The following is a 27,615-nucleotide window of genomic DNA, read 5'->3' on the forward strand; positions in this document are numbered from 1 at the left end:
AAACATATGCCTGGGATAAAATAATTATTTTTGACGGAGTAATAAAATGTCATCACAAGAAAGCGCAGACAAGGAGATTTTGTGCCTGGGATGGTAAGTGTTTGTAGGGCTGTAAGCTCACAGGAAATAAATACACCCTCAGCACAGGAAGAAAGATTGCCATGGACAGGTCATTATGAACAGCACGTTTTGTTAGCATGCTGAAATTTGGTATTCAAATGTAGTCCTTTGCCAACAGTGCTGCAGAGGGAACATCTTAGATTGTTCTTTAGAGACCCCTCCATTCGCTTCAGAGCGGCATTGATGGGCTCAGGAGGGAGCTGCCGCCTCCTTCCTGGCAGGAGGACCAGGACAGTCACTGTAATACGAGGGCAGGGAACAAAGGAAACAATAGTCGCTAGGCTGATTTGTTACACCCAACAGAGCAGATTTACCTACTCAAGGGCAACATTGTTTGGATCAAGGTCCTTTCCTGTTCCTTGGTTGACGACCTTCATGGAAAGAGACAGCTTCAACTTGTCATCTTTCATCTGTAAGAGACGGACACGGAGGGAAAAAAGCAAGTCATAACAGAATCCGGTTACAGGAAAACCCACAAAGAATGAGTGAAACTGCCAATTAGTAAAGAAGTGAATGCTCTAAAGTCAAGGATACATCACAAAATGTTTTAATTTTGACAAGTATATTTTAGTTTCATTTACACTTCAATGTTCTAGTTAATGGACCAGAGTATATTACTTAAAAATAATGATCTCAGAAATAAGATCATAAAAATTACCCCAACAGATCAGAACATAGACTCATCTAGCCAGTATCTGGTATTTAATAGTGGCCAGTAGCAAATACTTTGGGGAAGGGAGGGTGTGTACAAGAAACTCCAAAATGGACAATTATGGAATAACCTGGCCACAAGGGAAGTTTCTTCCTGATCCGAGCCAGGTTAGTGGTTGGTTTATGCCTTGAAACATGAGGCTTTATATCATTTACACATTTTTGTCCTTTTCGGTAAATGGGAATGTTCTAATTATCCATATAAAAGGCTCTTTTCTGAATCCTAATCAGCTCTTGCTCTCCATATTATCTTGGAGAGTTTCACAGGTTGTGTGTTGCTTGACATCTTTCTAGAGTACACAGCCTTTTAAACATTCTTGCTAATGATGTGGGGTAAACCCCATCATAGTGTGAAATAATGAAATGGGCAGGTTACAGTGAAGCGCCGCTCTGATGCAATTTGCAGTCAGGCCAAAACTTGGGAGTTATTTTTCATTTATTTATTTGCAAAGTCCATGTGTTCTTTTGGGTGCTTTAACAGATAATTTTATTTTAAAAAACAACATTTATCCACCCTGCACACACATCCCATCAGACCTTCTTTAGACACCACAAAGAAGCAGAAGAGGGCACAAGCCCTATTGTTTTTTATTTTGCAAGTCATCTTTAAAAACAGAATGAACACTGTAGCAGTGTCCTTTCAAAGAAAGTTCATTCCCTCAAATAGAATTAAGAGAATTCTCAGCTTCTGCTAAGAATGGGTTAAGAGACCTTTCCAGTCGTGAGCAGTTTACATCTATACAGCACCTTACTTTCCAATAAATCTTAAAGTACTTCACATGATATACGAACACCATAGAGGAGTCATGTAGCTACCTACAAGGTGACATGCCAACCAGCAAACAGTAGTGTCAAGGTTCCTCCCCCACTCTGAACTCTAGGGTACAGATGTGGGGACCTGCATGAAAAACCTCCTAAGCTTATCTTTACCAGCTTAGGTCAAAACTTCCCCAAGGTACAAAATGTTCCACCCTTTTGTCCTTGGATTGGCCGCTACCACCACCAAACAAATACTGGTTACTGGGGAAGAGCTGTTTGGACACGTCTTTCCCCCCAAAATACTTCCCAAAACCTTGCACCCCACTTCCTGGACAAGGTTTGGTAAAAAGCCTCACCAATTTGCCTAGGTGACTACAGACCCAGACCCTTGGATCTTAAGAACAATGAACAATCCTCCCAACACTTGCACCCCCCCCTTTTCAGGGAAATGTTGGATAAAAAGCCTCACCAATTTGCATAGGTGACCACAGACCCAAACCCTTGGATCTGAGAACAATGAAAAAGCATTCAGTTTTCTTACAAAAAGACTTTTAATAAAAATAGAAGTAATTAGAAATAAAGAAATCCCCCCCCCCGTAAAATCAGGATGGTAGATACCTTACAGGGTAATTAGATTCAAAACATAGAGAACCCCTCTAGGCAAAAACCTTAAGTTACAAAAAGATACACAAACAGAAATAGTTATTCTATTCAGCACAATTCTTTTCTCAGCCATTTAAAGAAATCATAATCTAACACGTACCTAGCTAGATTACTTACTAAAAGTTCTAAGGCTTCATTCCTGGTCTATCTCCGGCAAAAACAAAATGTAGACAGACACACAAACCCTTTGTTTCTCTCCCTCCTCCCAGCTTTTGAAAGTATCTTGTCTCCTCATTGGTCATTTTGGTCAGGTGCCAGCGAGGTTACCTTTAGCTTCTTAACCCTTTACAGGTGAGAGGAGATTTCCTCTGGCCAGGAGGGATTTTAAAGGGGTTTACCCTTCCCTTTATATTTATGACAAGTAGTCTGAACAATGGTGCAGGGGGAAGGCAAGATGACATTTGATCAAGGATGAACTCCTACTTTTATGAAGAATGCCATGTGATCTGTGAAGCCCATGCAAACCAGACAAAAGGTTGGTTCTTAAATGCTCATGTGATGAGGAACATGATTAGTCTGTGTTCACAACAAACAGCATCATGCACTAGACAAAGCGATTGGAACACTACGCTTCTGTTAACATGAAAACCATTAGCTTGCTGTCGTTGCAAATTTTTTCTTAGTTTACACAGTGCTTAAGACACCATAAGGAATTTTACCTCTCTTCCAATAAGCTTCACCCACACTTTGTCTCCAACATCTACCATTTCCGAGGGTTTGTTGACCCGACAGGCTGACATGTGGGTTTTATGGACAAGGCCTAGAGGTGGTTTTAGGGGAAAAAAGTAAAATTGTTTTTGGTTGAACATAACATTTTATCCTCTAGAAAATAAGAGCATCAACATCTGGAGTATCCTTAGGTGAAATTAAATATCTGGGTTACTCAACCACTACTTCACGCAGAATAAAGATTTATGAGGTTTATTGGTTTTTCAAAACCATTTATAAGCCAAATGCAGCCAGCTAAACCCACCAAAATCTGCTCCAAACTCACAATGGGGCAGCTCTTGCAAAATCAGAACCTGACAGCTAAAAAATGCTTATATCATTCCAATCTCATAGAGCTAGTGTAATTTCCCCCGAAGAGTTTGATCCTGCAAGTCTTTGTGCATAGGTGCATGCAAAATTAAGGTTCTGGTGCAGCAACAAGCTCTGTGCAGATGGGAATCTTGCAGTCATATGGAACTTACTGCGAGATTGGGCCAAAAGTCTCCATGACTTCAATGGAATGTAGACATCCATAAAGGCTGCAGGATTAGGTACCTACTGTATTAAACCCAATGCTAATTACTTCAGAATACAAATCACTCTCGTGGGAAGGGGAAGATGGGAGGCTGCATAGTCTAGATCTTAGAGTGCAGTTAGTAAGAAAAGCAACTAAAAGAAAGAGCATCCTATCAGACCGCAAAGGTGCTAATTTAAGAGGCACAAACAAGTTTTAATTCCTGCCAATCCTGTGGACCTAGCAGAGCTGGGGGATGACAAACAAGATGCTATTCTATTTTGGGCATTAGCAGCACAATTTTTAGCTGGCAACACCAGAGGCAGAAAACATAACTTGACTTGAAGACTCTGGCTTGGCATTGCAGAACTAGCAGGGAGAAAAATCATCCTTTTAACTTGCACAAACTAAACATTTGGTGTGGGACTGTCCAAGCAAGATTAACTATTGAACCCATAGTGGCATTTTTCAGGGTATTATCACATCTCAAAGGAAACCCCAGGTTTTGTTTGTTGGGGTTTTTTTAGTGTCACAGTTGCATTGGAAAACTTGCCACTTATTTTTGTCACAAGTAACATCCCTAGTGCCATTGCAACGCAGAGACCAGAGAAAAAGATATTTAATACTTTTTCAGTTTGTTTACCTTGTGCATTTGACAGCATTCCCTGTACAGTTTCACTATTTCCCTTGTATACTCAGATTCACCTGTTAGTGCAAGTCTTTCACACAACTGATAGGAACAACATGAAAAATAACCAGGAAAGCCTGGACTGTGAGGCAGTCAATGATTTACCATTATGATTTTTCCTTCCATCTATGAATTCCATTTCATAGCAGAAATTAAGCATTCCAGGCCCTGAATATGTAGGGAATTACTGCACTCTAGTCTAGTGCCTTATAATGCCACTCCAACATATTCTATAATCACCTGGAAATGCACTTATTCTCATTTACAGAAAAAAATGTTAAATTAATATATTCAGTATTAATGCAAGCATTTATATAGCTCCATCACTGTATCTGGAGCCCTTATGTAGCATAAATGGGGACATACAAGATCTCCATAAGAAACCAAACCCCATACTGGGAGGAGTTAATCAACTGGGAAGGGGTGAGCAACAGACTCATTTTGCAGCATTTTCTAAAAGATGCCGAGTCCTTCTGCAAGGGGAGGTTTGTATTAAGCAAACGAGCATGGAACTAAGTCTGAAAATCTAGTCTGAGAAACAAACCTTGTTTCCTGCAGCCTGGAATTTTTATAAATGCCCCATACTCTGTTACAGCAGCAACCTGTGAAGAAAATCAATATATCCATTGACTGAAAGAGAATTTTGTACATTACACCCATTTTCTGTCTCATTTTCTCCTTCCCTTCAACCCACTGTCTTTACATGCACTTATTTGGTTTCAGCTGTTTCTAATTTGCCTTCTATGGTCTGCTTCAGGTTATCTTCTTTTGAACTGGAGAGCTACATAACAACACATATTGTTGCATCAGATACACACAAAAGCACAGGATGATTATTTTCTGCCCTGCAAGGTTACAGACAGATCTTGAAAAATGACATTTTTCAAAGAGAATCTATTTGCTATATTCAGCAGCAGGAGCCAATATTTTTAACTTTTATTTTCCCCTATTTTACCATTTGAGTAAATTTAGTGCTGACAGGCCAGACTGACAGCCTTGGAAACAGTCTTATGCTCATCTATGGAACAGACAGTGAACAGGCAACAAAAACTTCCCTAAATCTTCAAACTAGTATGCCTCTGAAGGGACTCACCCTACCATTTGGGGAGGGATAGCTCAGTGGTTTGAGCATTGGCCTGTTAAACCCAGGGTTGTAAGCTCAATCCTTGAGGGGGCCATTTAGGGATCTGGGGCAAAAATTGGGGATTGGTCCTGCTTTGAGCAGGGGGTTGAACTAGATGACCTCCTGAGGTCCCTTCCAACCCTGAGATTCTATGATTAAGGGGAATTAACCCATCCCTCCATGCTCTATTCTATCCTAGGCCTCTCTAATAAGACTACCCAAAAGAAGGCCAGTCAGTGTCAATTGTGGCAGTGGTGGTTTTGAAATGGATACTTGTCCACTAGTACCTGCACTGAGACCTACCAACTAATTTCACATAGTTATTACAAACAAACATCTGATGGTAATGACTTTTGCTCACTGCTGACTATGGCCCCAATTATGCAATAAACTCTATGCAAATAGACATCTGAGCCTGCAGAGAACTTCACTGAAGTTAATTAGTCACGGCATGGATCCACCCATGCAGAGCTTTATTATGGAATCAGGGCCTGATGTTGGAGTTGAACCAATCTAGACTTGAGAGGCTCTTTAACTCATTCTCTGTCCCCTGACACCTATAATTCTAGCCTTTGTCCTCTTCTTACTATTCTTAAGGGCGGAAAATAGTACCCAGGGCTTTTTTGATTATAACAAGGCAGACAGGATCTCACTTCCCTTTTAATTAGAAGAATGGAAAGCTAACATTAAAATGTGCAGTGCCCTTAAGTTCAGGCACCAATATGTGGAGTGAGCCCGAGGTATTGCAATTCAGGACTTCGAGTTGTGCCAAATTGAACAACAAATATTCTTGATAGCAGCTATTAAAAATTCAAGACAGTTTCCAACTTTTAAAAGCTAAAGTCTCTTGTATTTCACAGCATGAGGCAGGATGGAAAGCTTTATCCCCAAGCTCCACAAAAATTAAAGCAATAAGATTTCAGATCCCTCACACTTGAGTCGAAAAATTAGACTTGGCTGAGAGAAATAATCAGCATGAATTCTCTGAAGACAGCTTTTCTCATCCTACAAGAGGACTAGCATGTTTATGAATACACATTCTTAGCTAATCCTCTTAAATTAAAGAGTTATTACTCTTCAGACTGGAGGTGTTTGCATTAGCAATGTGGCTCACCCATCAGTTTTATTTTAAAAACATCTAATGAAATAACACCTGCAATAAGAGTCTCAACCTGTTCTCAAAACACTAGTTAAAATATTTGCAAAAAAGTGTGTTAAATATTTTTCTTTAATCTGAGAATGCGGGTAAAAGGCAGCGGCTCAAGAGACTGAAGTCCTCTTCTCATCCCTATCAATGTGCATCAACTCTAACCTAGTGGGGGAGAGGGGAGTTCTCTCTCTATATAGCCTATGTACTCCTTAGTCCAGGAGTGGGCAAACTACAGCCCAGGGGCCACATCCGGCCCTTCAGATGTTTTAATCTGGCCCTTGAGCTCCCGCTAGGGAGCAGGGTCTGGGGCTTGCCCCGCTCCGGTGCTCTAGCCAGGGAGTGGGGTCGGGGGCTTGCCCTGCTCCACATGTGCCGTGGCTCCGCACAGCTCCCAGAAGCAGCGGCATGTCCCCCCTCCGGCTCCTATGTGTAGGGGCAGCAAGGGGGTTCCGCACTCTGTCCCCGCCCCAAGCGATACTCCCACAGCTCCCAGTGGCCAGGAACCACAGCCAATGGGAGTTGCAGGGGTGGCACCTGCGGACCGGGCAGCGCACAGAGCCACCTGGCCGCGCCTCCGCATAGGAGCCAGAGAGGGAGCATGCTGCTGCTTCCGGGAGCTGCTTGAGGTAAGCACCACCTGGAGCCTGCACTCCTGTCTGCCTCTCACTCTCTGAGCCCCTCCGTCCCAGCCCGGAGCACCCTCCTGCATCCTTAACCCCTCACCCCCAGCCCCAACCCAGAGCTCGCACCCCAAGCCTGAGCCCTACCCCCCCCCCCCCGCACGCCAACCCTCTGCCCCAGCCCACAGCTCCCTCCCACACCCTGAACTCCCCATTTGTGCCCCACCCCAGAGCCCGCACCCCCAGCCGGAGCCCTCACCCCCTCCCACACCCCAACCCCCAATTTCATGAGCATTCATGGCCCATCATACAATTTCCATAGCCAGATGTGGCCCTTGGGCCAAAAAGTTTGCCCATCCCTGCCTTAGTCTCTATACCAGGAATGCCAGCAAGGGGTCAGTCTGAGGCAGCTGTGGTGGCAGTAGTTTTGTGACGTAGACACTTGTTCTCTATGAACCACAATACACAATATCAGCTCATTTCACATAGGTCACTTAGCTTTGTTGCCAGTAATTAGGGCTGGTTCTGAACTGGTGATTTAAAAATGAAAGGCTCTATATTCTCTCTCAATATCCTGCACTATTTGTGTCTCCAATACTTTTTTGTGACCCTAAGCAACGACAACACATACCTCTCCTTGGAAGATGTCATAGAGTTCAGGCAATGTCTCCATCGTCTCAGGTCTCACAGACTTCATTTGGGAAGTTTTCTAAGAGCATGCACTGCACAATTCTTTCCTAACCTTGCAGCTTACTTTGATTCCATTTATGAGATGTTATCCTTCTGTGGAGCAACCCCATTCATAACTGAAATGAAGACAGACACCACTTGTTGAGAGAAATATCTTCACTGGTAATAAAAAAAAATAGCTCTTGAGGAGGCCTTCTTACCTGCCCCACTTTCACTCACACTAGTCACACTAATTTCTGAATATCCATTACTATAGTGACTGGTGCTTACACTATGGCAGTATAATCCAGCTGGTAGACAAGCCAAAGAACCAGAAGACGTGGGTACTTCTATGATACAGCTGCCAATAACATGCTGTGTAAAAATTATAAGAAAGTCACTTAAGTTTGTGTCTCACTTCCTCCCCCCCCCCATAAAAGTGTGTATGTATGAAGAGTACTACATAAATACTAAGTATTATAGTACCTAGGCAGATACAGCAAAATATGTACCCATGACTGTAAATTGGCTCTGATAATACCTTGCAATTTTGCCCCGTTTTCAGAATTCAGCACCCTCATGCATATGTAGTTCCTATTGTTCTTCAGCGACTGTATTTAGGGTGTATTTGGGGGGAGCGATAGCTCAGTGGTTTGAGCATTGGCCTGCTAAACCCAGGGTTGTGAGTTCAATCCTGGAGGGGGCCATTTAGGGAACTGGGGCAAAAATTGGAGATTGGTCCTGCTTTGAGTAGGGGGCTGGACTAGATGACCTCCTGAGGTCCCTTCCAACCCTGAGATTCTATGATTATAATCTGTTCCCTTCTCTAGGACCTACGACACAGGCCTAAAAACCAGAACGTAAACAAACGGAGCCCGCGATTCCTTGCCTAAGCCGTCACCCTTTAAAAGGCTGAGGGGACTAGAGCTTTCCGAATGCTTGGCTCAGCCGCAGAGGGGCGCGCTCTCACCCATACAAGGAAACACTGGAGCATCTCCAGGACTGCCAGCCCCCCCGGTTAAAAAGTAATGAGCCCAAATCATTAGAATGACTTAAAAATCACAACGTTCTTTAAACACCGCCTTTGGGATTCTTTTTATATGCCGTCCTTCGGGTTGCCTCCGGCTCACGTTTCCGGGCTGTCCTTAACTCCAAGAGCAGGGGCTTAGACGGAAACACTAAACACGCCGCACCCTCCCCTCCTCGATACCGCCCCGCCCCGGCTAGCGCCCAGCGCCCATAGCGAGCGCTTACGGCGAGCCCAGCGCATCGCTGCGCTGAGTCTGTACAGCGCCGATCACACGGGCTGTCACCGGGGCCCGCAGGTGCGACCGCCGCCCGAGCGATCACCCCGCCGCGGCTATCGACCCCCAGCAGGTGGGGTGGGGAGGCCCGGCCCGCCCAGCGCCCTTGGGCGCAGCCAGGGGATGGGGGGGTGACAAGCCCCCAGTCGGGGAAAGGGCTGAGGGCTCAACTCCCCGCTGCCGCCCCCAGCCGGCCCACCCCGCTGCCCCCCGTCACTCACCCCAGGGCGCCTTCGTCGCCGTTAACCCGCCGGCGCCCCGGTACAACCGAGCATGACGAACCTTGCGCCGGCCAATCACCACGCAGCATGCTCCTGAGTGTCACTCACACAGCTAATGGGCGCGCTCGATGCTAGAATCCCTCAGCTAGCCCGCCGATAAGTACGGCCAGCTCTACCCAATCAGCGCACTGAAAAGAAGGTGGTGGCGCGGTCGGTGCTCGCAACCAATCAGAGCGGGGAAACTGGACCGTTCTGTCCAATGACTGGAGGACGAGGGCGGGGCTTGGCTGCTCCGGCGTCAAGCCTCTGAGGCCTAGCGCGGGTCCGAGGCCGAGTGGCGGCGACAGGGAGCGGCGATGATCGAGCAGCAGAAGCGCAAGGGGCCAGGCCCGGAGCTGGCGTTGGTGGCGGCAGCGGCTAAGCGGCCCCGGCATGAGCTGCTGCTGGGGCCCGGCCCGGGCGGGGGGCAGCCGCCTCCGGGGGCCCTGCTGCAGGCGGTGAGTCCCGGCCCCAGGCCTCCGCCCCACGGGCCCTGCTCCCCCCGCCGCCCCGGCGTCCTCGGGGGCTCTCGCTGTGTCCCCCGCCAGCAGCACGTGCTCTCCCCTGGGGGGGGCAGGGAGGCGGTCCCCCCCACCCCCGCCGGGGTCACTCAGGGCCAAGCTTGGCCTCGGGGTTCCCAATGCCGGGAGGGGCCGCTCCGTGCCCCCGCCGCCTTGTCAGTGCCCCGCAGCGTCCCCCGCGGGCGGAGCTGCGGCCAGCTCAGGCGAGCCTGGCTTGGCGAGCCTTCCCCCGGCTACACTGCCGGTGGCAGAGGCGGCCCCAGCTACTTCCCTGTCTTCCTCTGTGCCTTCCCGTGCACCCCGAGCCAGAGGGGTGGCAGACTTGAACCCCTCCCAAGAGAGCCCTTGGGGCAGGCGAGCAGTTACCCAGCCCCATTCTCTGGACTCCTGTTATAACGTGGTTTAGATTCTTTGTGTAGTTCCTCTGGTTGTAATATCTATACTGACACCAACTTGCGATGTGACTTGAGACAAGTTATTTCACCTCCTCGTGCCTCAGTTTCCAGATCTGTAAAATGGGGACACATCTGGAATTGTGAGGTTTGATAAGTGCTTTGAGATTCTTTGCTAAATGGGGACAGAGAAGTGGAAATGTTAGCTTTGTAAAACCAGTAAGGGAGTTACGATTTTTTTTTCTGCCTTCCTTTCCCACACTGCAAACATTCTGGTTCATATGTTTCATTATCGCTCTCTGTATTTTCTCTGTATTTTAGGGCCCTCCACGATGTTCCTCCCTCCAGGCACCCATAATGCTGCTCTCAGGCCATGAAGGAGAAGTTTACTGTTGCAAGTTTCACCCTAATGGAGCCACTTTAGCATCTGCAGGATTTGACAGACTGATCTGTGAGTTTGTAATGATCGGTAGTTCGTGATATGAGCTATTTTTCTGACAAAATCCAGTGCTGCTGTAAACTGCTTTTTATACATTCAAATGGCTATGCAGTGAGCTGTTGTGAGCACAGAATGCTGATAGCTTGGCATTGACCTGCTATGTCAGAGGTGGGCAAACTTCGGCCCATGGGCCACATCCGGCCTGCAGGACTGTCCTACCTGGCCCCTGAGCTCCTGGCCTGGGAGACTGTCTCCCCTCTCTTGCAGCCACGTCGCCGTGCAGCGCAATGCTATGCCAGCCACCGGTGCTCCAGGCAATGTGGTCAGGGGGCGGGTTGGATAGAGGACAGGGGAGTTTGGGGGGTGGTCAGGGGCGTGGATAGGGATTGGGATGGTCAGAGCTTGGGGAACAGGGGTTGAATGGGGGCAAGGGTCCTGGGGGGGCAGTCAGGAAGGAGAGGGGGGGTTGGATTTAGGGGTGGGGGGTCCAGGGGTGGTCAGGGGACTGAGAGCCGGGGGGGGGGGGTGGATGGGGCAGGGGTCCCTGGGGGTCTGTCATGGAACAGGGAGGATTGGATTGGATGGGGCAGGGGTCCCGGGGGCGGGAGGGGGGGCATCAGGGGCCAAGAAGCAGGGGAGTCGGATAGGGGGCGGGGGCCGGGCCATGCCTGGCTGTTTGGGGAGGCACAGCCTCCCCTAACTGGCCCTCCATACAATTTCAGAAACCCAATGTGGCCCTCAAGCCAAAAAGTTTGCCCGCCCCTGTGCTATGTACTTCTAGGAGTATTTCAAAGTGTTGGTGACCTATAATTATCTGGGACCCAGCCCGTCTCTCACCTTGCACTCCACCACATCAGTTAGTATTGGAGGGATTGTTCTTGCTCTCATTTTCTGAAGGGGAACTTAGCAACATTAACAACAGAATTATTATTGGTGGGGCGGTGTTTGAACTCAGTCTCTTTGTCAGTCTCCCAGAGCCCACACTGAGCATCTTTCAGTCAGGAGGCCTGGCACATTTATTAGATTTAGAACTTGTCTACATTGGAAAATTGCACAAATTAAATTTAAATCTGTTTTTTAAATCGATATACTTAGACTGGTGCAAAGCCAGTGTAGATGCTCTTATTTTGGTTTAAAAGTGGTTCCTTTCAATTTAACTTAATCCTGTTCTTAGTTGAATTAAACTAAACCAGAAGAAGCCATTCTTATACTGAAGCGTGTTTACTGAGGAATTTGCATGAGTTTAACTATATCAGTTTAAATCAGTGGTTCTCAAACTTTTGTATTGGGGACCTCTTTCACCCAGCAAGCCTCTGAGTGCCACCCCCTACCTTATAAATTAACATTTTAAAAAATATTTAACATTATTATAAATGCTGGCGGTGAAGCGGGGTTTGGGGGTGGAGGCTGACAGCTTGCGACCCCCAGTTTGAGAACCCCTAGTTTAAATTCACACTTAGGGTTATACCAGTGCAACTTTCCCAAGGAAGACTGTGACTTTATAGGATTATGCCCAACGCTAACTCTTGTGAGTAGCAGCATAGTACTGTTATGGTTTTGGTTTTTTTTTGTACTGTTGTTTTCAACATGCAGTTAAATCCATATTCATACAAACAGGAATATAAACTGATGGGAAATCCTTCTGCAGAAGGAAAGATTGATCTGGGGCTCCTTTCACATCCCCTCATATTTGTCACCTCTCTAAATTAAGAAGTATACAGCATGAAGTGTATAGGAAAGTTGAAACAGATGCTTCTATTTACTTATAGTACAGGAGCCAACATGACACTCAAAAGTGAGGAAAGGAAATACTTTTCGCCACAATGGATAATTAACCTGTGGAACTCACTGCAACAACATGCCATTGAGCTTAGTAGGATTCTAAAAAAAGATTAGATATGTATATGGAAGTCATCCATGTTTACATTAGATAGAATACATATTTATAAGGGAAATAAACCTTCCTGCTTCTGGGCATGAGGCAGCCACTCATTGATGGGGAAAATTTTCTCGAATCCACTATGGGCAAACTGTTCCTTAATTGTCCACTACAGAGTTTTTTCCACCTTCCTCTGAAGAATCTGATACTATCCTTGGTCGTTATCAAAATGTCCATGTTCCTTACTACCACTTACAGGTGGCCAAAAAAGCAAATTTTGCCATACAGCTAATAAAATGGTGTATGTTTATGAATGTCCACAATAGAAAAATATTAGTGCTTGGAAAGGCAGTGGAGGTATTTACAAAAACATGCTTCCCTTATCCAGCTTGGTTTAAGAACACACACAAACGAATATTTAAGGTATATTTTAAATTTCAGCCATCTCTCTCACATGGAACTTGCACTGACCATTTAAAGGCTTCCTATTCCACATAGTAAATACTTGGGTTTGGAGATGGTGCTGAATACTATAGGCACTTTATTTTAGTGAGCTCAGGAAGTGTCACTATAGATATTTGGACAAATTGGTATTAAAACATAGTTTTGGGTTTGTTTGGTTTATTTTTTACAGTGCTGTGGCATGTGTATGGGGATTGTGATAATTTTGCTACCCTGAAGGGACACAGTGGAGCAGTTATGGAGTTGCACTATAACACTGATGGCAGGTAAATACCAGATGAAACCGACTTGACCTATAATTAGCCTGCCTTGCTGCTGCTTCTGAATGAACGCTCCAAAATGTTTTGGGAGATAGTTTGCATGAAAGAAGCTGCTAAATGAAGGTGGTGGTGTTGAGGTCTTGGGTAGAGATAGTAAAAGATCTTGGGTAAAAGATACTTGTAGTTGGCAAGGGGGATACTTGCTGCTGGTGAATATAAGCTACTCTCCAGCACCTCTTCATTGCTTTTGCTCTCAGCTGGTGGCTCTGACGAGGAGACGCAATGGTGTTACTTGAATGGTTGCACCTCCCAGAAATATCTCAACATATTACATCTGTTCTAGAGTGCAGGAGCAAAGAGTAAAGTCAGTGTGACAAGTTCCAAGGCCCATGGATGGGGAGCAGAAGATCTAAAGCCTAGACATTCTGTCCCAACCCTAGCAACCGAATCTGTGAGAAAGTGAATAGGGGGACTTTCAGTGTGAAAGAGAGAATGGAGCAGAGATTTGGGATAAGGAAAGAAAGATGGGGAAGGAGAAGTTGACTGGTAGAGACAGCTTCTGACATTATCCAACAATATCTGAGGTTTTTACAAAAGATATCCCTCCCACTTCACCATCATCCCAAGTGATGTCAAGGAGGTGAAATCTGGCAGGAAGCCAGCAGACACCCCTCCAGTAATTGGATTGAGGGGAACATAGAAAATGGGCTTTTCACCATCATGCTACCCCCTGGTCCTGCCACAAAACCTTGAGTCATCTTTTGATATCAGCCTCTGAGTATTGGGCTTAGTCTTCTAGCTAGCATCTACTTAATTTTGTAACCTCTAGTTTTGGCTGTGCTTGTAGAGTAACAAAAGGGGTTGGGGGCAGATATTTTATCACCCTTCAGGATTCCATAGCTATGTTGTCTTTCCCCCCCATGCTAGCATGCTCTTCTCAGCATCCACAGATAAAACAGTAGCTGTGTGGGATAGTGAGACTGGAGAAAGAGTGAAAAGGCTGAAGGGGCACACATCATTTGTTAACTCCTGTTATCCAGCGAGGCGGGGACCCCAGCTCGTCTGTACAGGCAGCGATGATGGAACAGTAAAGGTCAGTACTTCTGCAGGGGCTGACTTTTGCAGTGATGGAGACTATACGAACACTAGATGACCCATCTGAATAAAGGACATTCAACTTTGGTGACTTTGCAAAAATAACTAATTGAATAAACCACTTGAGTAAAACTTTGTTCATCTGAGACCGCTTCATCCAGAATTGCCTCTGAACCAAATTCCAGCCTGAGTCACTTACCCATTAACTTCCTTAGTTATCCTCATATGTGCTGGCCCTGAAATGTTTTGGATAAACAATACTAGATTGTTAAAACTAAAATCAAAATCCTAGAAAAGAACATGAGACTAAACCCGGAAAATGGCTGGCTCCTTTTGTGAATCGAGATGGATTTTTAAATGAGATTTTTCCTGGATCAGAGCTGTCCAGTTCTGTGTGTCCAGTTCTGTCCTTAATTATGCTCCTGTAAGTTCACCGGCTAACAACTTAACAGTTAAAAGATCAATACTGTTCTCCTTCCCCCTGCCTCAAACCCCATCACCACCGTTTGGGCAGGCATTACCAAGGCACCACAGAAGTGTCCATGTTGGAGCAGTCTAACCTACATTATTAGATCCTCTTTGGGGAATGGAGTTATATTTATACAGCATCATAAAAATATAGGGCTGGGCGGGCCGTCAGTAGGTCATCTAGTCCATCCCTCCACCCCCACACTGAGGCACAGTTAAGTGGACCATCCCTGACAGGTATTTGTCTCAACTGTTCTTAAAAACTTCCAATGATGGGGATTCCAGAACCTCCCTAGGTAACGTGTTCCAGTTTTTCCTACTAACTACCCTTAGTTTTAAGTTTAGAAAAAATGCAGTCTGATTTTTCCCTGTGTCTCCCCGCCACTTGAAAACAAACGTGTGTGTCAGGACAACAGGTTTCATCTGTCCTGTAGAGATCCTCCACATGTTCTTCCCCCAAATTCAGCCCTTAAGCACTTTGACAATGTGGGGAGTACTGATGTGACTACTTAGTTGTACTGTGAAATGTATGGTATGCGTATAACTTTAAAAACTTTTGCTTCCCGTGTCCTTTCAGCTGTGGGATATTCGTAAAAAAGCTGCTGTCCAGACATTTCAGAACACTTACCAGGTATTAGCCGTGACCTTCAATGACACCAGTGATCAGATTATATCAGGAGGCATAGACAATGATATCAAGGTATGTTGACTGTTTTAATGCACTTTCCTATTGTAACTATCCCAAACAGACTCCCCAAACCTTTTACATTATCCCAGATGTTGTGGGTAATGGCATGATATGGTAGTGGGCTAGTCTTGATGGTTATATTAATCTTGTGGAAGTCTGACACTTGATACATTTTTCCTAAAGAGCCAGACTGATTTGACCATGTTGAGCATCTTCTGTGATAAACTTAGCCTCTGCAAACCCAGCTCCAGTTTCCTACCAGGAGGTGATTCCATTAGGTAAGATAGGGCCAGGCTGGTACGAAGATATTTGCTAAGATTACATTTAGTTTAAATGAAACACTGCTCAGCTATTTTTGAGTGATGTGGTCTGCAGAACTGTTCTTACATGACTGTATAGCACAGCTGGTGATGGTTCCTCCTCCGAGCATCCAGTCTCCATCTTATCTAGGGCCTGGCCAAGTCAGTGCTAGGCCTGGGGAGTGCTGAGATGGTGAAGGGGCTGTCACGGAGATGAAGCACTAGAGCAGTGTCATTTCTGGCTGACCATTTGAAGCTTAAGATTCCACAATCTCTTTTTTTTTTTTTTTTTTCCCAACAAGAACAGAGCACAACCTCTGGGTCCTGGCTGTCATGCCCTCTCTCTGTCAGACAGTTTGTAGCTCCAAAGTGCTGGTAGGGTTATCACTGACCATGTGGTGATTGCATCATTCATTTTGCTGCCAACATCCAACTCCTTACTGCATAAAGCAGGGGTACCTTGGGTAGGAAGTATATGAAGCCATATATCCCATGCTTGAGACAGATGTGCAGGCTTAATTCTTCTAATTTACCAGTTCCAATCCAGCCCAGCAGTGAGTGAGAGTTGTTCCCAGCTCATGACTGTTCTGTTCAGTGGCCTGTGTGAAAAGAGTTGAGGACTGAGGTCCCAGTCAGTTTCTTTGGGTAGGCGTGTGCATCACAATTTGCACTAATTAGTTTCTGGTGAGAATACCAACAAGGGGTCTTTGCGGCTGTCTCTCTAGATCAGGCTTGAGACAAATGGTGAGGAGAACTTTGCACTGTTGCTGCCTATGATGTACCAGTTCTGTGGGTTCAGCCTCCAGAGCAGTCAGGCCAGCTTCTTCCACTCTTACCAATTACATTGACAGGTGCTTCCTTACATGGAGAACCAAACCACAATACCATACATGTGCGCTTTTCTTAAAGGTATGGGACCTTCGCCAGAACAAACTAACGTACACAATGAGAGGGCATGCTGACTCAGTGACAGGCGTCAGTTTGAGTTCAGAAGGCTCTTACTTGCTTTCCAACGCAATGGACAACACAGGTAATTGCCACAGCTTGCCATCCTAGGAATCGGAGTTTTTCACACCAGTGAGAGCTACAGCTGGTTAAGGAGTGGGATTGCATAGCATTGTGAGAGAAATAACTCAATGTAATTGGATGCCAAAGGAACAAAGGAAGATCTAGGCTGAACTTGTCTGATAAACTGATGATAGTATGTATGTAAGGGGTAATTCCAGTTATAGTGACTCTACTTACAATGATGCTTTTTCATGAAAAGGGTGACTGCACGGGGAGGGCTCGTCAAAGTGAGGTGAAGGAGACCCCAACACAGATTACTTAGGAGTGGAAAGCACTGCGGACATTCAGGGAGCATCAACCCCACCTTGTCAGGACCTAAGTGAGCTGACCCAGATCTATCCTGCTGTCTCTGATTCCATAATATTCAGCATTGCAAGAGGCAGATCGTTCAGCTGACACCCCAAGCACAATGAATTGGAATCAGTGTTTTGGGGTTTACTGATCTAAAACAGCCTCCAGTTTAGAGAACCTGGTAATGTCTTGGGACAATGTACTGAAGGAAGGATGGAATTTCAGCCTTTGTTCTGAATTTCATGTTTCTTGTGGATTTAGCCTAGGAGCTAAGATGGTTTGAACATACTTGTAATAGCTTAAATATACTACCAGAAATAAAAGCTATTTAAAACAAAAAAGGATTACAAATAATACTCATTTGTGGAGATGGCTGCTCACGTAGTCATTTTGTTTGGTACAATAACTAATGGTCTTTCGCTAGTTGCTGACAGATGTCCAAAGCCAACTGCGAAGAGTTACAAAGAGAGCTTACAAAAGTGGGTGGCTGGACAACAAAATGGCAGATGAAATTCAATGTTGATAAATTCAAAGTAATTCATATTGGAGAAAACAATCATATAAAATGATGGAGTCTAAATTATCTGTTACCATTCAAGAAGAAGATCTTGGAGTCATTGTGTCTCTGAAAACATCCACTCAATGTGCAGCGGCAGTCAAAAAAGCGAACCGAATGTTGGGAATCATTAGGAAAGGGATAGATAATAAAATAGTAAATATTATATTGCCTCTGTATAAATCCATGGTACGCCCACATCTTGAATATTGCTTGCGGATTTGGTCGTTCCATCTTAAGAAAAATATACTGGAGTTGGAAAAGGTCCAGAAAAAGGAAACAAAAATGAGTAGGGATATCGAACAGCTTCCATCTGAGGAGCAATTAAAAAGACTGGAACAGCTCAGCTTGGAAAAGAGACGACTGTGAATCGGGAGGTGGTGTTTACTCCTCCTCATAACACAAGAACGAGGGGTCACCCAATGAAATGAATAGGCAGCAATTTTAAAACAAACAAAAGGCAGTCTTTCTTCACCCAAGGCACGGTCAGCCTGTGAACTCTTTGCCAGAGGATGTTGGAAGGCCAAGACTATAACAGGGTTCAAAAAAGAACTAGATAAGTTCATGGAGGATAGGTCCATCCAGGTTATTAGCCATGATGGGCATGGATGCAAAACCGTGCCCTGAAGTGTCCCTAGCCCCTGGTGCTAGAAGCTGGGTATGGGCAACAGGGGATGGATCACTCGATGATTACCTGTTCTGTTCATTCCCTCTGGGAGACCTGGCATTGGCTACTGTTGGAAGACAGGATACTGGGTAGATGGACCTTTGGTCTGACCCAGTATGGCTGTTCTTATATTCTTATGTGCTCCATTATAGTTCGTATCTGGGATGTGCGACCATTTGCCCCTAAAGAGAGATGTGTGAAGATATTCCAGGGGAATGTGCATAATTTTGAGAAGGTGAGTGTTCTGCTAACCGAAACGCTGCTCATTAATGAAACGCTGCAGCTCTTTAAAAAACAATTTACAGACAAATTACTAAACTCAAAAATATAAACTAGAAAGGATTTAATGAGGACTAGAGGCAAGGTTAATGTGTAAAGGGGGATTCCAATTAAAGCTGTAGTAATAGGCTTTCTTTGCTCAATTCAGCTATAATTAGCTGTAAATTAAATATTTTCTACATTTAGTATCTACTTTGTGTAAAATAACAAGGTACTGGATGTTTCCAGCATTAAAATACAGTCTCTTAACTACAGGCTTATCTTCGAAAAGGAGATCATTAAAGTGTTCTTTGTGATATTTAAAATCCAATGGTGACTTTATTTTAAGCAAAGGGGAACCAAAAACTTCTCATCGAAATGGACCTGTGTGCATTTCTGTTTGTTTCGCAGAATCTTCTGAGATGCTCATGGTCACCAGATGGGAGTAAAATAGCCGGCGGATCAGCAGACAGGTAAAACTTAATCATTGTGCTTCTCTCTGGCACTTTCCATCCCAAAGCACTTTACAGACACTAGCTGGGCCTCCTCCTAACCCTGTGAGTTAAATTCAGTTAGACTCATTTTCCAAATGGCACATACAAGAGATGAGCCCAGGGGCATAGCTGAGACTGAAGCTGCAGTCTTAGAACAATATACTGCACAATAATGTAACAATGTGAATGTAGTTGTTAAAATAATATCCATGATGTATTTGTTACATGACATGCAGTTATACTTTGAGGATAACAAGACCTTCAGCAGTAACAGAATGGGGTTTGCAAAGGACTTACAAACATGGTTCGTTCTTGATCAAATTACAGAGCAGCTGAGAGACTGAGTAGCTTTTGTGTGATGCTTCTTCCAAGTGCTGCTACATGAAATGCTAATGCTGTTATTGCTTAGACAATAGAACAGCTGCGATTTATTAACACAGCTAGAGCTACGTCTGGTCCTTGGCTGGACAGCGCAGCATGGTGACTCAGGGTTAAAACTACAAGCTGTTAGATTAGGTCCATGGGTGCTGGGTGCAGTCCCACAACCTGAAATGAACTTTGTGTGTAATGCATAACCAAGTGCATGTGATCGTCGCATGGTGGGACAGATAGGGATGCTATATTCTGGGCCTGTCCGGAATACTGTTCCACTAATAATACAGCTGCAAAATCTTTTTTTTTTTTAAGTCCTGGTAGGAAACTAAAGTGAAAATAAGTATTCTGCCTCTTTGAGGTGTAAAAGTTGGCTGCCAAGTAATGATTGGCTTCCTGCTGCATTACATGGACCCTCAAGATGACTAAAGGGTCCTTAAGCATGTAAAATGACTGTTTGCTGAGCCTTCAAGAGTGTGTTGTGCCTAAAAGAAGCAAATAAAAGTGCCTTGCCTCTCCCACAGCATTAATGAAAATAGATAACAGGGAGAATGTTGGAGCAAAGATTTGTCACAGCTCTCACCTACTAAGTTGAAATAGCTATACTCTAGTTTAAATAGATGCAGCATTAAATAAGGGTTCATAACTTACCCATGCTTGTGGGTAGCATATTTTTCTCTTTAAAGAGCTTTAATGAAGCAGGTAAAGTGTGGTTCCAGTCTTGAAAGTGACTATGGCTTGCTCAGCAGATCCTGATATTTTCCTGATATTTGCTGGGAGAGCAATACAGCGGTGCATAGACAATCCAGGAAGTTTTTGGAAAGCGTAGGGGACAATTTCCTGGTGCAAGTGCTAGACGAGCCAACTAGGGGGGGAGCTTTTCTTGACCTCCTGCTCACAAACAGGGAAGAATTAGTGGGGGAAGCAAAAGTGGATGGGAATCTGGGAGGCAGTGACCATGAGATGGTCGAGTTCAGGATCCTGGCACAGGGAAGAAAGGTAAGCAGCAGGATACGGACCCTGGACTTCAGGAAAGCAGACTTTGACTCCCTCAGGGAGCAGATGGGTAAGATCCCCTGGGGGACTAACATGAAGGGGAAAGGAGTCCAGGAGAGCTGGCTGTATTTCAAGGAATCCCTGTTGAGGTTCCAGGGACAAACCATCCCGATGAGTCGAAAGAATAGTAAATATGGCAGGCGACCAGCTTGGCTTAATGGTGAAATCCTAGTGGATCTTAAACATAAAAAAGAAGCTTACAAGAAATGGAGGGTTGGACATATGACCAGGGAAGAGTATAAAAATATTGCTCGGGCATGTAGGAATGAAATCAGGAGGGCCAAATCGCACCTGGAGCTGCAGCTAGCAAGAGATGTCAAGAGTAACAAGAAGGGTTTCTTCAGGTATGTTGGCAACAAGAAGAAAGCCAAGGAAAGTGTGGGCCCCTTACTGAATGAGGGAGGCAACCTAGTGACAGAGGATGTGGAAAAAGCTAATGTGCTCAATGCTTTTTTTGCCTCTGTCTTCACTAACAAGGACAGCTCCCAGACTGCTGCGCTGGGCATCGCAACATGGGGAGTAGATGGCCAGCCCTCTGTGGAGAAAGAGGTGGAGTGGTTCGGGACTATTTAGAAAAGCTGGACGTGCACAAGTCCATGGGGCCGGACGAGTTGCATCCGAGAGTGCTAAAGGAATTGGCGGATGTGATTGTAGAGCCATTGGCCATTATCTTTGAAAACTCATGGCGAACGGGGGAAGTCCCGGATGACTGGAAAAAGGCTAATGTAGTGCCAATCTTTAAAAAAGGGAAGGAGGAGGATCCTGGGAACTACAGGCCGGTCAGCCTCACCTCAGTCCCCAGAAAAATCATGGAGCAGGTCCTCAAGGAATCAATCCTGAAGCACTTAGACGAGAGTAAAGTGATCAGGAACAGTCAGCATGGATTCACCAAGGGAAAGTCATGCCTGACTAATCTAATCGCCTTCTATGATGAGATTACTGATTCTGTGGATGAAGGGAAAGCAGTGGAAGTGTTGTTTCTTGACTTTAGCAAAGCTTTTGACACTGTCTCCCACAGTATTCTTGTCAGCAAGTTAAAGTAGTATGGGCTGGATGAATGTACTATAAGGTGGGTAGAAAGTTGGCTAGATTGTCGGGCTCAACGGGTAGTGATCAATGGCTCCATGTCTAGTTGGCAGCCGGTGTCAAGTGGAGTGCCCCAGGGGTCGGTCCTGGGGCCGGTTTTGTTCAATATCTTCATAAATGATCTGGAGGATGGTGTGGATTGCACTCTCAGCAAATTTGCGGATGATACTAAACTGGGAGGAGTGGTAGATACGTTGGAGGGCAGAGATAGGATACAGAGGGACCTGGACAAATTGGAGGATTGGGCCAAAAGAAACCTGATGAGGTTCAATAAGGATAAATGCAGGGTCCTGCACTTAGGACGGAAGAACCCAATGCACAGCTACAGACTAGGGACCGAATGGCTAGGCAGCAGTTCTGCGGAAAAGGACCTAGGGGTTACAGTGGACGAGAAGCTGGATATGAGTCAGCAGTGTGCCCTTGTTGCCAAGAAGGCCAATGGCATTTTGGGATGTATAAGTAGGGGCATAGCGAGCAGATCGAGGGACGTGATCGTTCCCCTCTATTCGACATTGGTGAGGCCTCATCTGGAGTACTGTGTCCAGTTTTGGGCCCCACACTACAAGAAGGATGTGGATAAATTTGGAAAGAGTCCAGCGAAGGGCAACAAAAATGATTAGGGGTCTGGAACACATGACTTATGAGGAGAGGCTGAGGGAACTGGGATTGTTTAGTCTGCAGAAGAGAAGAATGAGGGGGGATTTGATAGCTGCTTTCAACTACCTGAGAGGTGGTTCCAAAGAGGATGGTTCTAGACTATTCTCAGTGGTAGAAGATGACAGGACAAGGAGTAATGGTCTCAAGTTGCAGTGGGGGAGGTTTAGGTTGGATATTAGGAAAAACTTTTTCACTAGGAGGGTGGTGAAACACTGGAATGCGTTACCTAGGGAGGTGGTGGAATCTCCTTCCTTAGAAGTTTTTAAGGTCAGGCTTGACAAAGCCCTGGCTGGGATGATTTAATTGGGGATTGGTCCTGCTTTGAGCAGGGGGTTGGACTAGATGACCTCCTGAGGTCCCTTCCAACCCTGATATTCTATGATTCTATGCTCTATGTGCATATCCAGAGTAGGACCTACCTACCTGACCAAAAATAAGTTAACCCTCTGGAGTAACACACGTCTGGGAGAGGGAGCTGGATTCTGTGTTAACTAAGAGTTGTTTAAAGTTCTAATTACAAGGCCCAATTCTGCCCCGTCACTCCTGTGAAACCATATAGAAGGCAATAAGATCGAACAGCTGTAACTAAGGATTTACTGAATTTTGATTACTGGTAATACACAAGGCAGAAATAGTGGGCTGACGCAGGCTTGGCACTCAGATCTCGGGCTGAGTTTGCAGGGCTGGCAGAAGAGACTTTTAAACAGAGCACATCTGATTTGGAGAGAGATAACTATGGGGTCCCTTTTGCAGAGAGACCTATTTCAGAGTAATACAACACTGTAGGTTGCCTTTATGCAGTTTTTCTTGTCTGGTCGTCCTCTGTGCCCTCATTCTTTGCAATGTTCCTTTTAGTAGTGATGCAAAGCAGTTGAGCCAACCTTCTCATTCAGCCTAGCCAATTACTGCAGCATCAAAACTTATTCCCCAGCTAGCAGAATTAGTTTGAGAGGCTGGTGATGTCCACCAAGAGCTCTTCTTTCTGTTAGCATTTCCATGCCAAAGCAAAAGAGAGAGCAGTCTAAATGTAATCCATAACTGGCAGCTTTCCTGAGCCCATTTCAGTGAATTCTCTAAGATGTGAACCCTGTAATGAGTGGCATTTCACATGATAAAACAGTTCTGGTGTATTTGAAAGGAAGTCATTCAGGTGGGACACACAGTGGTTTTGCCTGGTTTATGATACTTTGCTCAGAGCTCTTTCTCATTCTGATTGACAACAAACCCCTAAAAATCTCACTCTAGCTAGGGTCAAGTCTTCCAGTGAAATTGGGCATTAGTTGAACAGTTACTTTCTCAGCCGGACTGGCAGCAAATGACACATAAATGAATCATATTTACAATAATACGTTTCAGGCACTGGTCAGTTTGCATTCTTGGTGTAGCATGATTTGCAGTGGGCTTTTTTCCTCAAAAGAAGTTCTCTTTGTAAACATAATCTGCTTAAAAGCTGAACTACTCATACTGCCAGCAGTTAATTTCTGACCCATCACATGGAAATATTCTAGTGTCTCCTTCACAATGTCCTTCAGCCAAGGCGACACAGCTGGACAGGACCCAGACATGGTGCAAACAGGGATGAAGAGTAGGAAGAGATTCACAAAAGGGCTTTACAAAATCTGATCAATCCCCTCATAAACTAGGTCACTGGGAAGTGACTCCTGACTTTGTAACCGATTAGGAGATAGAAATCCACCTATAAACGTTATTAGCTGTGAGGAATTAAACGGTATCGAGAGTTGGTTTTAGTGCGAAATAATCAGCCATTCCTTGGTGGAACAACCTGTCTTTCTATAGCAGTGCTCATCCCAAGGCGCGCTGACACACTGACTGATAGCAACTGCTGCAGGGTGCTGCTGGGCTGGCAGCTGTCTAGCAGCAAACAGCTGTGCTACACAGTAGTTTGTCACAAGCTGTGGAAAATGTTGATATCCAGCTGAAATTTTCAGGATGAATTTGTAAGGAGGCGGAATGGTAGCCTGGTACTTCCCCAGGACACTGGGATGAGCATCCTGCTCTTCCAAAGAGTTACATAACCGCCAGAAGTCAGGATCTCAGACCTGGTCTCATCCAAAGCCTACACATCAGGCTCTCAGTGCCCTGTACTAGCATGCTGGGGCAGTGGCGCTCAGATAAAGCCCCCACTGACACCCCTCCCGTCCCAGACGCCACTTCATCCAAAATTATTGATGGGTGCAGAGTGGCTCTGTGGCATGTAATTCCAGCCATCTGCCTCCTTGTGTGAAACGCCCTGCTAGGGCTCTCACCCCTTTACAGGTATAGGCTGAGAAGCTTGCTCCCTGCCCAGGCTGCTCTCGCTGTCTAACCCTTTCTTTTGTCTGTGCCTGGTAATGACAAATTTTCATCTCAGGAGTAGTCTCTTGGCATGTTTAATAGTTACAATTGTCTTCTAACTTTAAGTGTAGCTGGGGAAATGTAAGTTACCAGGAAACCTAGACAAATTGGGGGCTGGAAGTTTCTTTTCTTTTTGAAGTCCTGCCATCAGGAAGCTTTCACCCTCATAACGACTGTGTCTTGCAGGTTTGTTTATGTGTGGGATACAACCTCCAGGAGAATTCTCTACAAGCTGCCAGGCCATGCCGGCTCAGTAAACGAGGTGGCTTTCCATCCAGAGGAACCAATTAGTAAGTCTTGTTGATTTGTCAAAAAGCTCTAGTCTTCTGGGGAAATGAGACTGAGTGCTGCTGAAATATTTCTAAGCCTGTATGCTAAGTGCAGGACTCCCTCAGATCCCAAGAGAGGGGCACTGTGCTGTAGGGTTTCTGCAAGCAGCAATGCTGTCACCAGCAAACAGCATCATAAAACCTTCCTTCACCTCACTGGGCTGAGCTCCCCTCATAGTGTTCTCAGACATAAAGGGGAAGCGCTGGAAATTAACATACATGCAAATTCAAATGCATGTGAAGTGACCTTTTACCGTTGTTTCTTTAAATGGCCTGTTCTAGGTGGTATTGACAGACACCGTGGTACCCCGATTCGGTGGGGTGGAGGGGAAATCTAACTCAATCTGCTAGATGGTTTTGAAAACTGTCATAATCACACGATGCCCTCTCTGTGCTTGTGCCAGCACTGTGTTAGCTGAAACCATTCTTAACACCTGTTTATTAGTATAGTCTTCTTTGTAGTACAGACAGGTCCTCAGGGTTACATTGTTTCCATGGAAACAAAGACTCATAGTTATCATGGGCTGGGTCGCCCCATTGCATTGGCCAGGAAATCAACACTCCTCACCCCTGTAAATGCATTTTTCCCAGGAATGAATATCTGCACAGAAGGTTGGGTGTGGGAATTCAGTGCCATGAATTATGGGTTTGTGCCTTGGTTATTCATTGTTCTGTCTCCAGGTCAGAGAAGGTGCTAAAAGCGCAGAGCAATCTTCCCCTCCACAGAGGGGGTTTGTTGTTTGCAATTGCATTCAGCTAAGTACCGCTTTGTGAATCAATCATTCGTCTGAAAAAATAAACAAGTGATCTGTCCCCTCCATGGGCAAGGGTTTATGAGAGTGACTCCTGTTAACATCCAGTTAATCTTGTAAACCACTCCCTTCCTCCAAGACCCCCACACCTCTGCATGCAGAGGGGCACAGACTTCCAAAGACTGAGATTATGGGCCTAAATCAGTAATCCTTAAACAAGAAAGTCTCCAATTGACTTGCATGGGAGCCTGCTCTGGGTAACGGGTACAGCAGGTCTAGAGAGACTGTCACTGCACTTGAGATCTGTGTCGTGAAACCACTGAACAACTATGTCTGAATTAAAGGTGGTTCAGTGCTTTGTTATGTTGGGATGACAGCTGAATTTTTTGTTTCATAACTATTGTGGTAAACAAGAATAATGGCCCTTAAAGACTTTTGATAAAGAGATTGCTCCCTCTAGTGGCTAGCAACCAGAATTAGAGTACTTAAATTTCTGATATCTGAATATTTTTTTGGCAAAGAAAATAACATCTTTGACATTTTATTGCGGTTTTTCTTAAGGAGAACAGCAGTAACAGTGTAAACAGAGTGTGTACCTTAATATGAGGTATACCTGCAATTATAACTTGGGATAGAAAAACATCAGTGTCAGGAACATGCAAAATGTGATTAGCTGTCAGGTAACTAATTCTGAAAAGCATGCTGGGGAGAAAACCATTTTAGTTCAAAAGTTACTTTATAGACACAAGATTGAGAGCAAGTGAAATGAGTACTTAAATCCAGATGGGTGTTCACTCATCTGCAACTAAACTCTCCAATGGGCTCTTAAAGTTTTGATTTTGTCTGTCTCTCTCTCTCTCTCTCCTGACTCAGTACTCTCTGCATCTAGTGACAAAAGACTGTATATGGGAGAGATCCAGTGAAGATGAGAAGACTGCTTAATATTTGACCTTGACTCCTTTGGTTTACAGAAGTAGAATTGAATTGCTTCTAACCAATGCCAGCCCCTTCAGACACATGTTGTAATGGAAAATATCAAGCCAGCTTCATTTGCAGAGCAATATTTATGTCTTAACCAACAAGGCTTCAAAGAAGCTTTATCTGGATGCGCCTCCCACAAAGAGAAGAGAGGAGAACTTTTGGTAGGAAATGCATTAGAGCCTAAAATCGTTGGAATTTTTAAGATGCTTCAGGTGTTCCCACTTTCAGCTGCTGAAGAGGTTATTGGCCATGACCAGAATCACTTACAATTTATTGTCAAATGTGTTAAAATGTATTAAGTGATTTGTATATTTCCTGTCCAGTTTCTCTTGGTTGTTTTTATACAGAAAAACTAAATAGACAACTTTTTATAAGAACTGTGCCTGGAATTTATTGCTCTGTTTTATTCTTCTATTGTACAGTATTAAATGGGGAATTTTGCTTTAATAGAGTCCAGGGATAGAATCCACTTCATCTTCAGAGGAGCTGCTTTATTTTTTATTCGGAGCAATAAAAGTGACCATGCTGGAAATAATGATCCGCCAGCCTCTGGATCCTATTTTCTTCTTTTGTGTGAATACCAGCCAAATGCTATAAATAAACTTTAAAGGGACGGGGGTTTCTAGGACAAAGTCAGAGTATTTAGTACTCAGCAGCCAAAGGAACCAGTACAGTCACTCTCCCCATTCCCCATAGACACAGTTTCTGCAGGGAGCATTCTTGTGGGGGCTGGAGCAGAATGAAAGGGGCTAGTAGCAGGGTTTCTGGCCGGTTAGCCAGTCTGTCTCTCAGCCTTGCCTTTGATGCTCCAGAAATTAATTTCTTTCAGGATGATCAGAAATCCTTCCCAACTGACTACATCCCTGCTGCTGGGAGTTTGCATCTAGGCCAGTCCACTGCC

At 45.0% G+C, this 27,615-nt stretch overlaps 2 protein-coding genes across 4 annotated transcripts in view; one reads left to right on the forward strand and one right to left on the reverse strand.

Annotated features, from left to right (window-relative positions):
- ZCCHC17 (zinc finger CCHC-type containing 17) overlaps positions 1 to 9,391 on the reverse strand; it is a 33,009-nt gene extending 23,618 nt beyond the window's left edge. Inside the window, exons 1-6 of one of the 3 annotated variants that reach the window (XM_074934267.1) lie at positions 9,251 to 9,307; positions 7,947 to 8,100; positions 7,688 to 7,862; positions 4,708 to 4,765; positions 2,913 to 3,013; positions 439 to 530 (exon numbers count right to left, since the gene is read on the reverse strand). In XM_074934267.1, the coding sequence (XP_074790368.1) occupies positions 439 to 530; positions 2,913 to 3,013; positions 4,708 to 4,765; positions 7,688 to 7,753 (317 nt within the window). In that variant the 5' untranslated portion in view covers positions 7,754 to 7,862; positions 7,947 to 8,100; positions 9,251 to 9,307. Of the gene's footprint in view, positions 1 to 438; positions 531 to 2,912; positions 3,014 to 4,707; positions 4,766 to 7,687; positions 7,863 to 7,946; positions 8,101 to 9,250 lie in introns of those variants that run through there. The other 2 variants (XM_074934266.1, XM_074934265.1) reach the window with 2 other exon arrangements.
- Positions 9,392 to 9,541: 150 nt separating this feature from the next.
- On the forward strand, positions 9,542 to 27,209 carry SNRNP40 (small nuclear ribonucleoprotein U5 subunit 40). Its single transcript, XM_074934441.1, has 10 exons — positions 9,542 to 9,747; positions 10,524 to 10,653; positions 13,155 to 13,248; positions 14,170 to 14,335; positions 15,383 to 15,505; positions 16,702 to 16,822; positions 18,527 to 18,609; positions 19,044 to 19,105; positions 24,839 to 24,942; positions 26,607 to 27,209. Exons 1-10 carry the CDS (start codon positions 9,607 to 9,609, stop codon positions 26,654 to 26,656), a joined length of 1,074 nt encoding a protein of 357 aa, XP_074790542.1. The 5' UTR covers positions 9,542 to 9,606; the 3' UTR covers positions 26,657 to 27,209.
- The last annotated feature ends 406 nt before the right edge of the window (positions 27,210 to 27,615 follow it).

The sequence above is a fragment of the Natator depressus genome, chromosome 19, assembly GCF_965152275.1.
Source record: "Natator depressus isolate rNatDep1 chromosome 19, rNatDep2.hap1, whole genome shotgun sequence".
In the NCBI taxonomy this organism is placed as follows: domain Eukaryota; kingdom Metazoa; phylum Chordata; order Testudines; family Cheloniidae; genus Natator; species Natator depressus.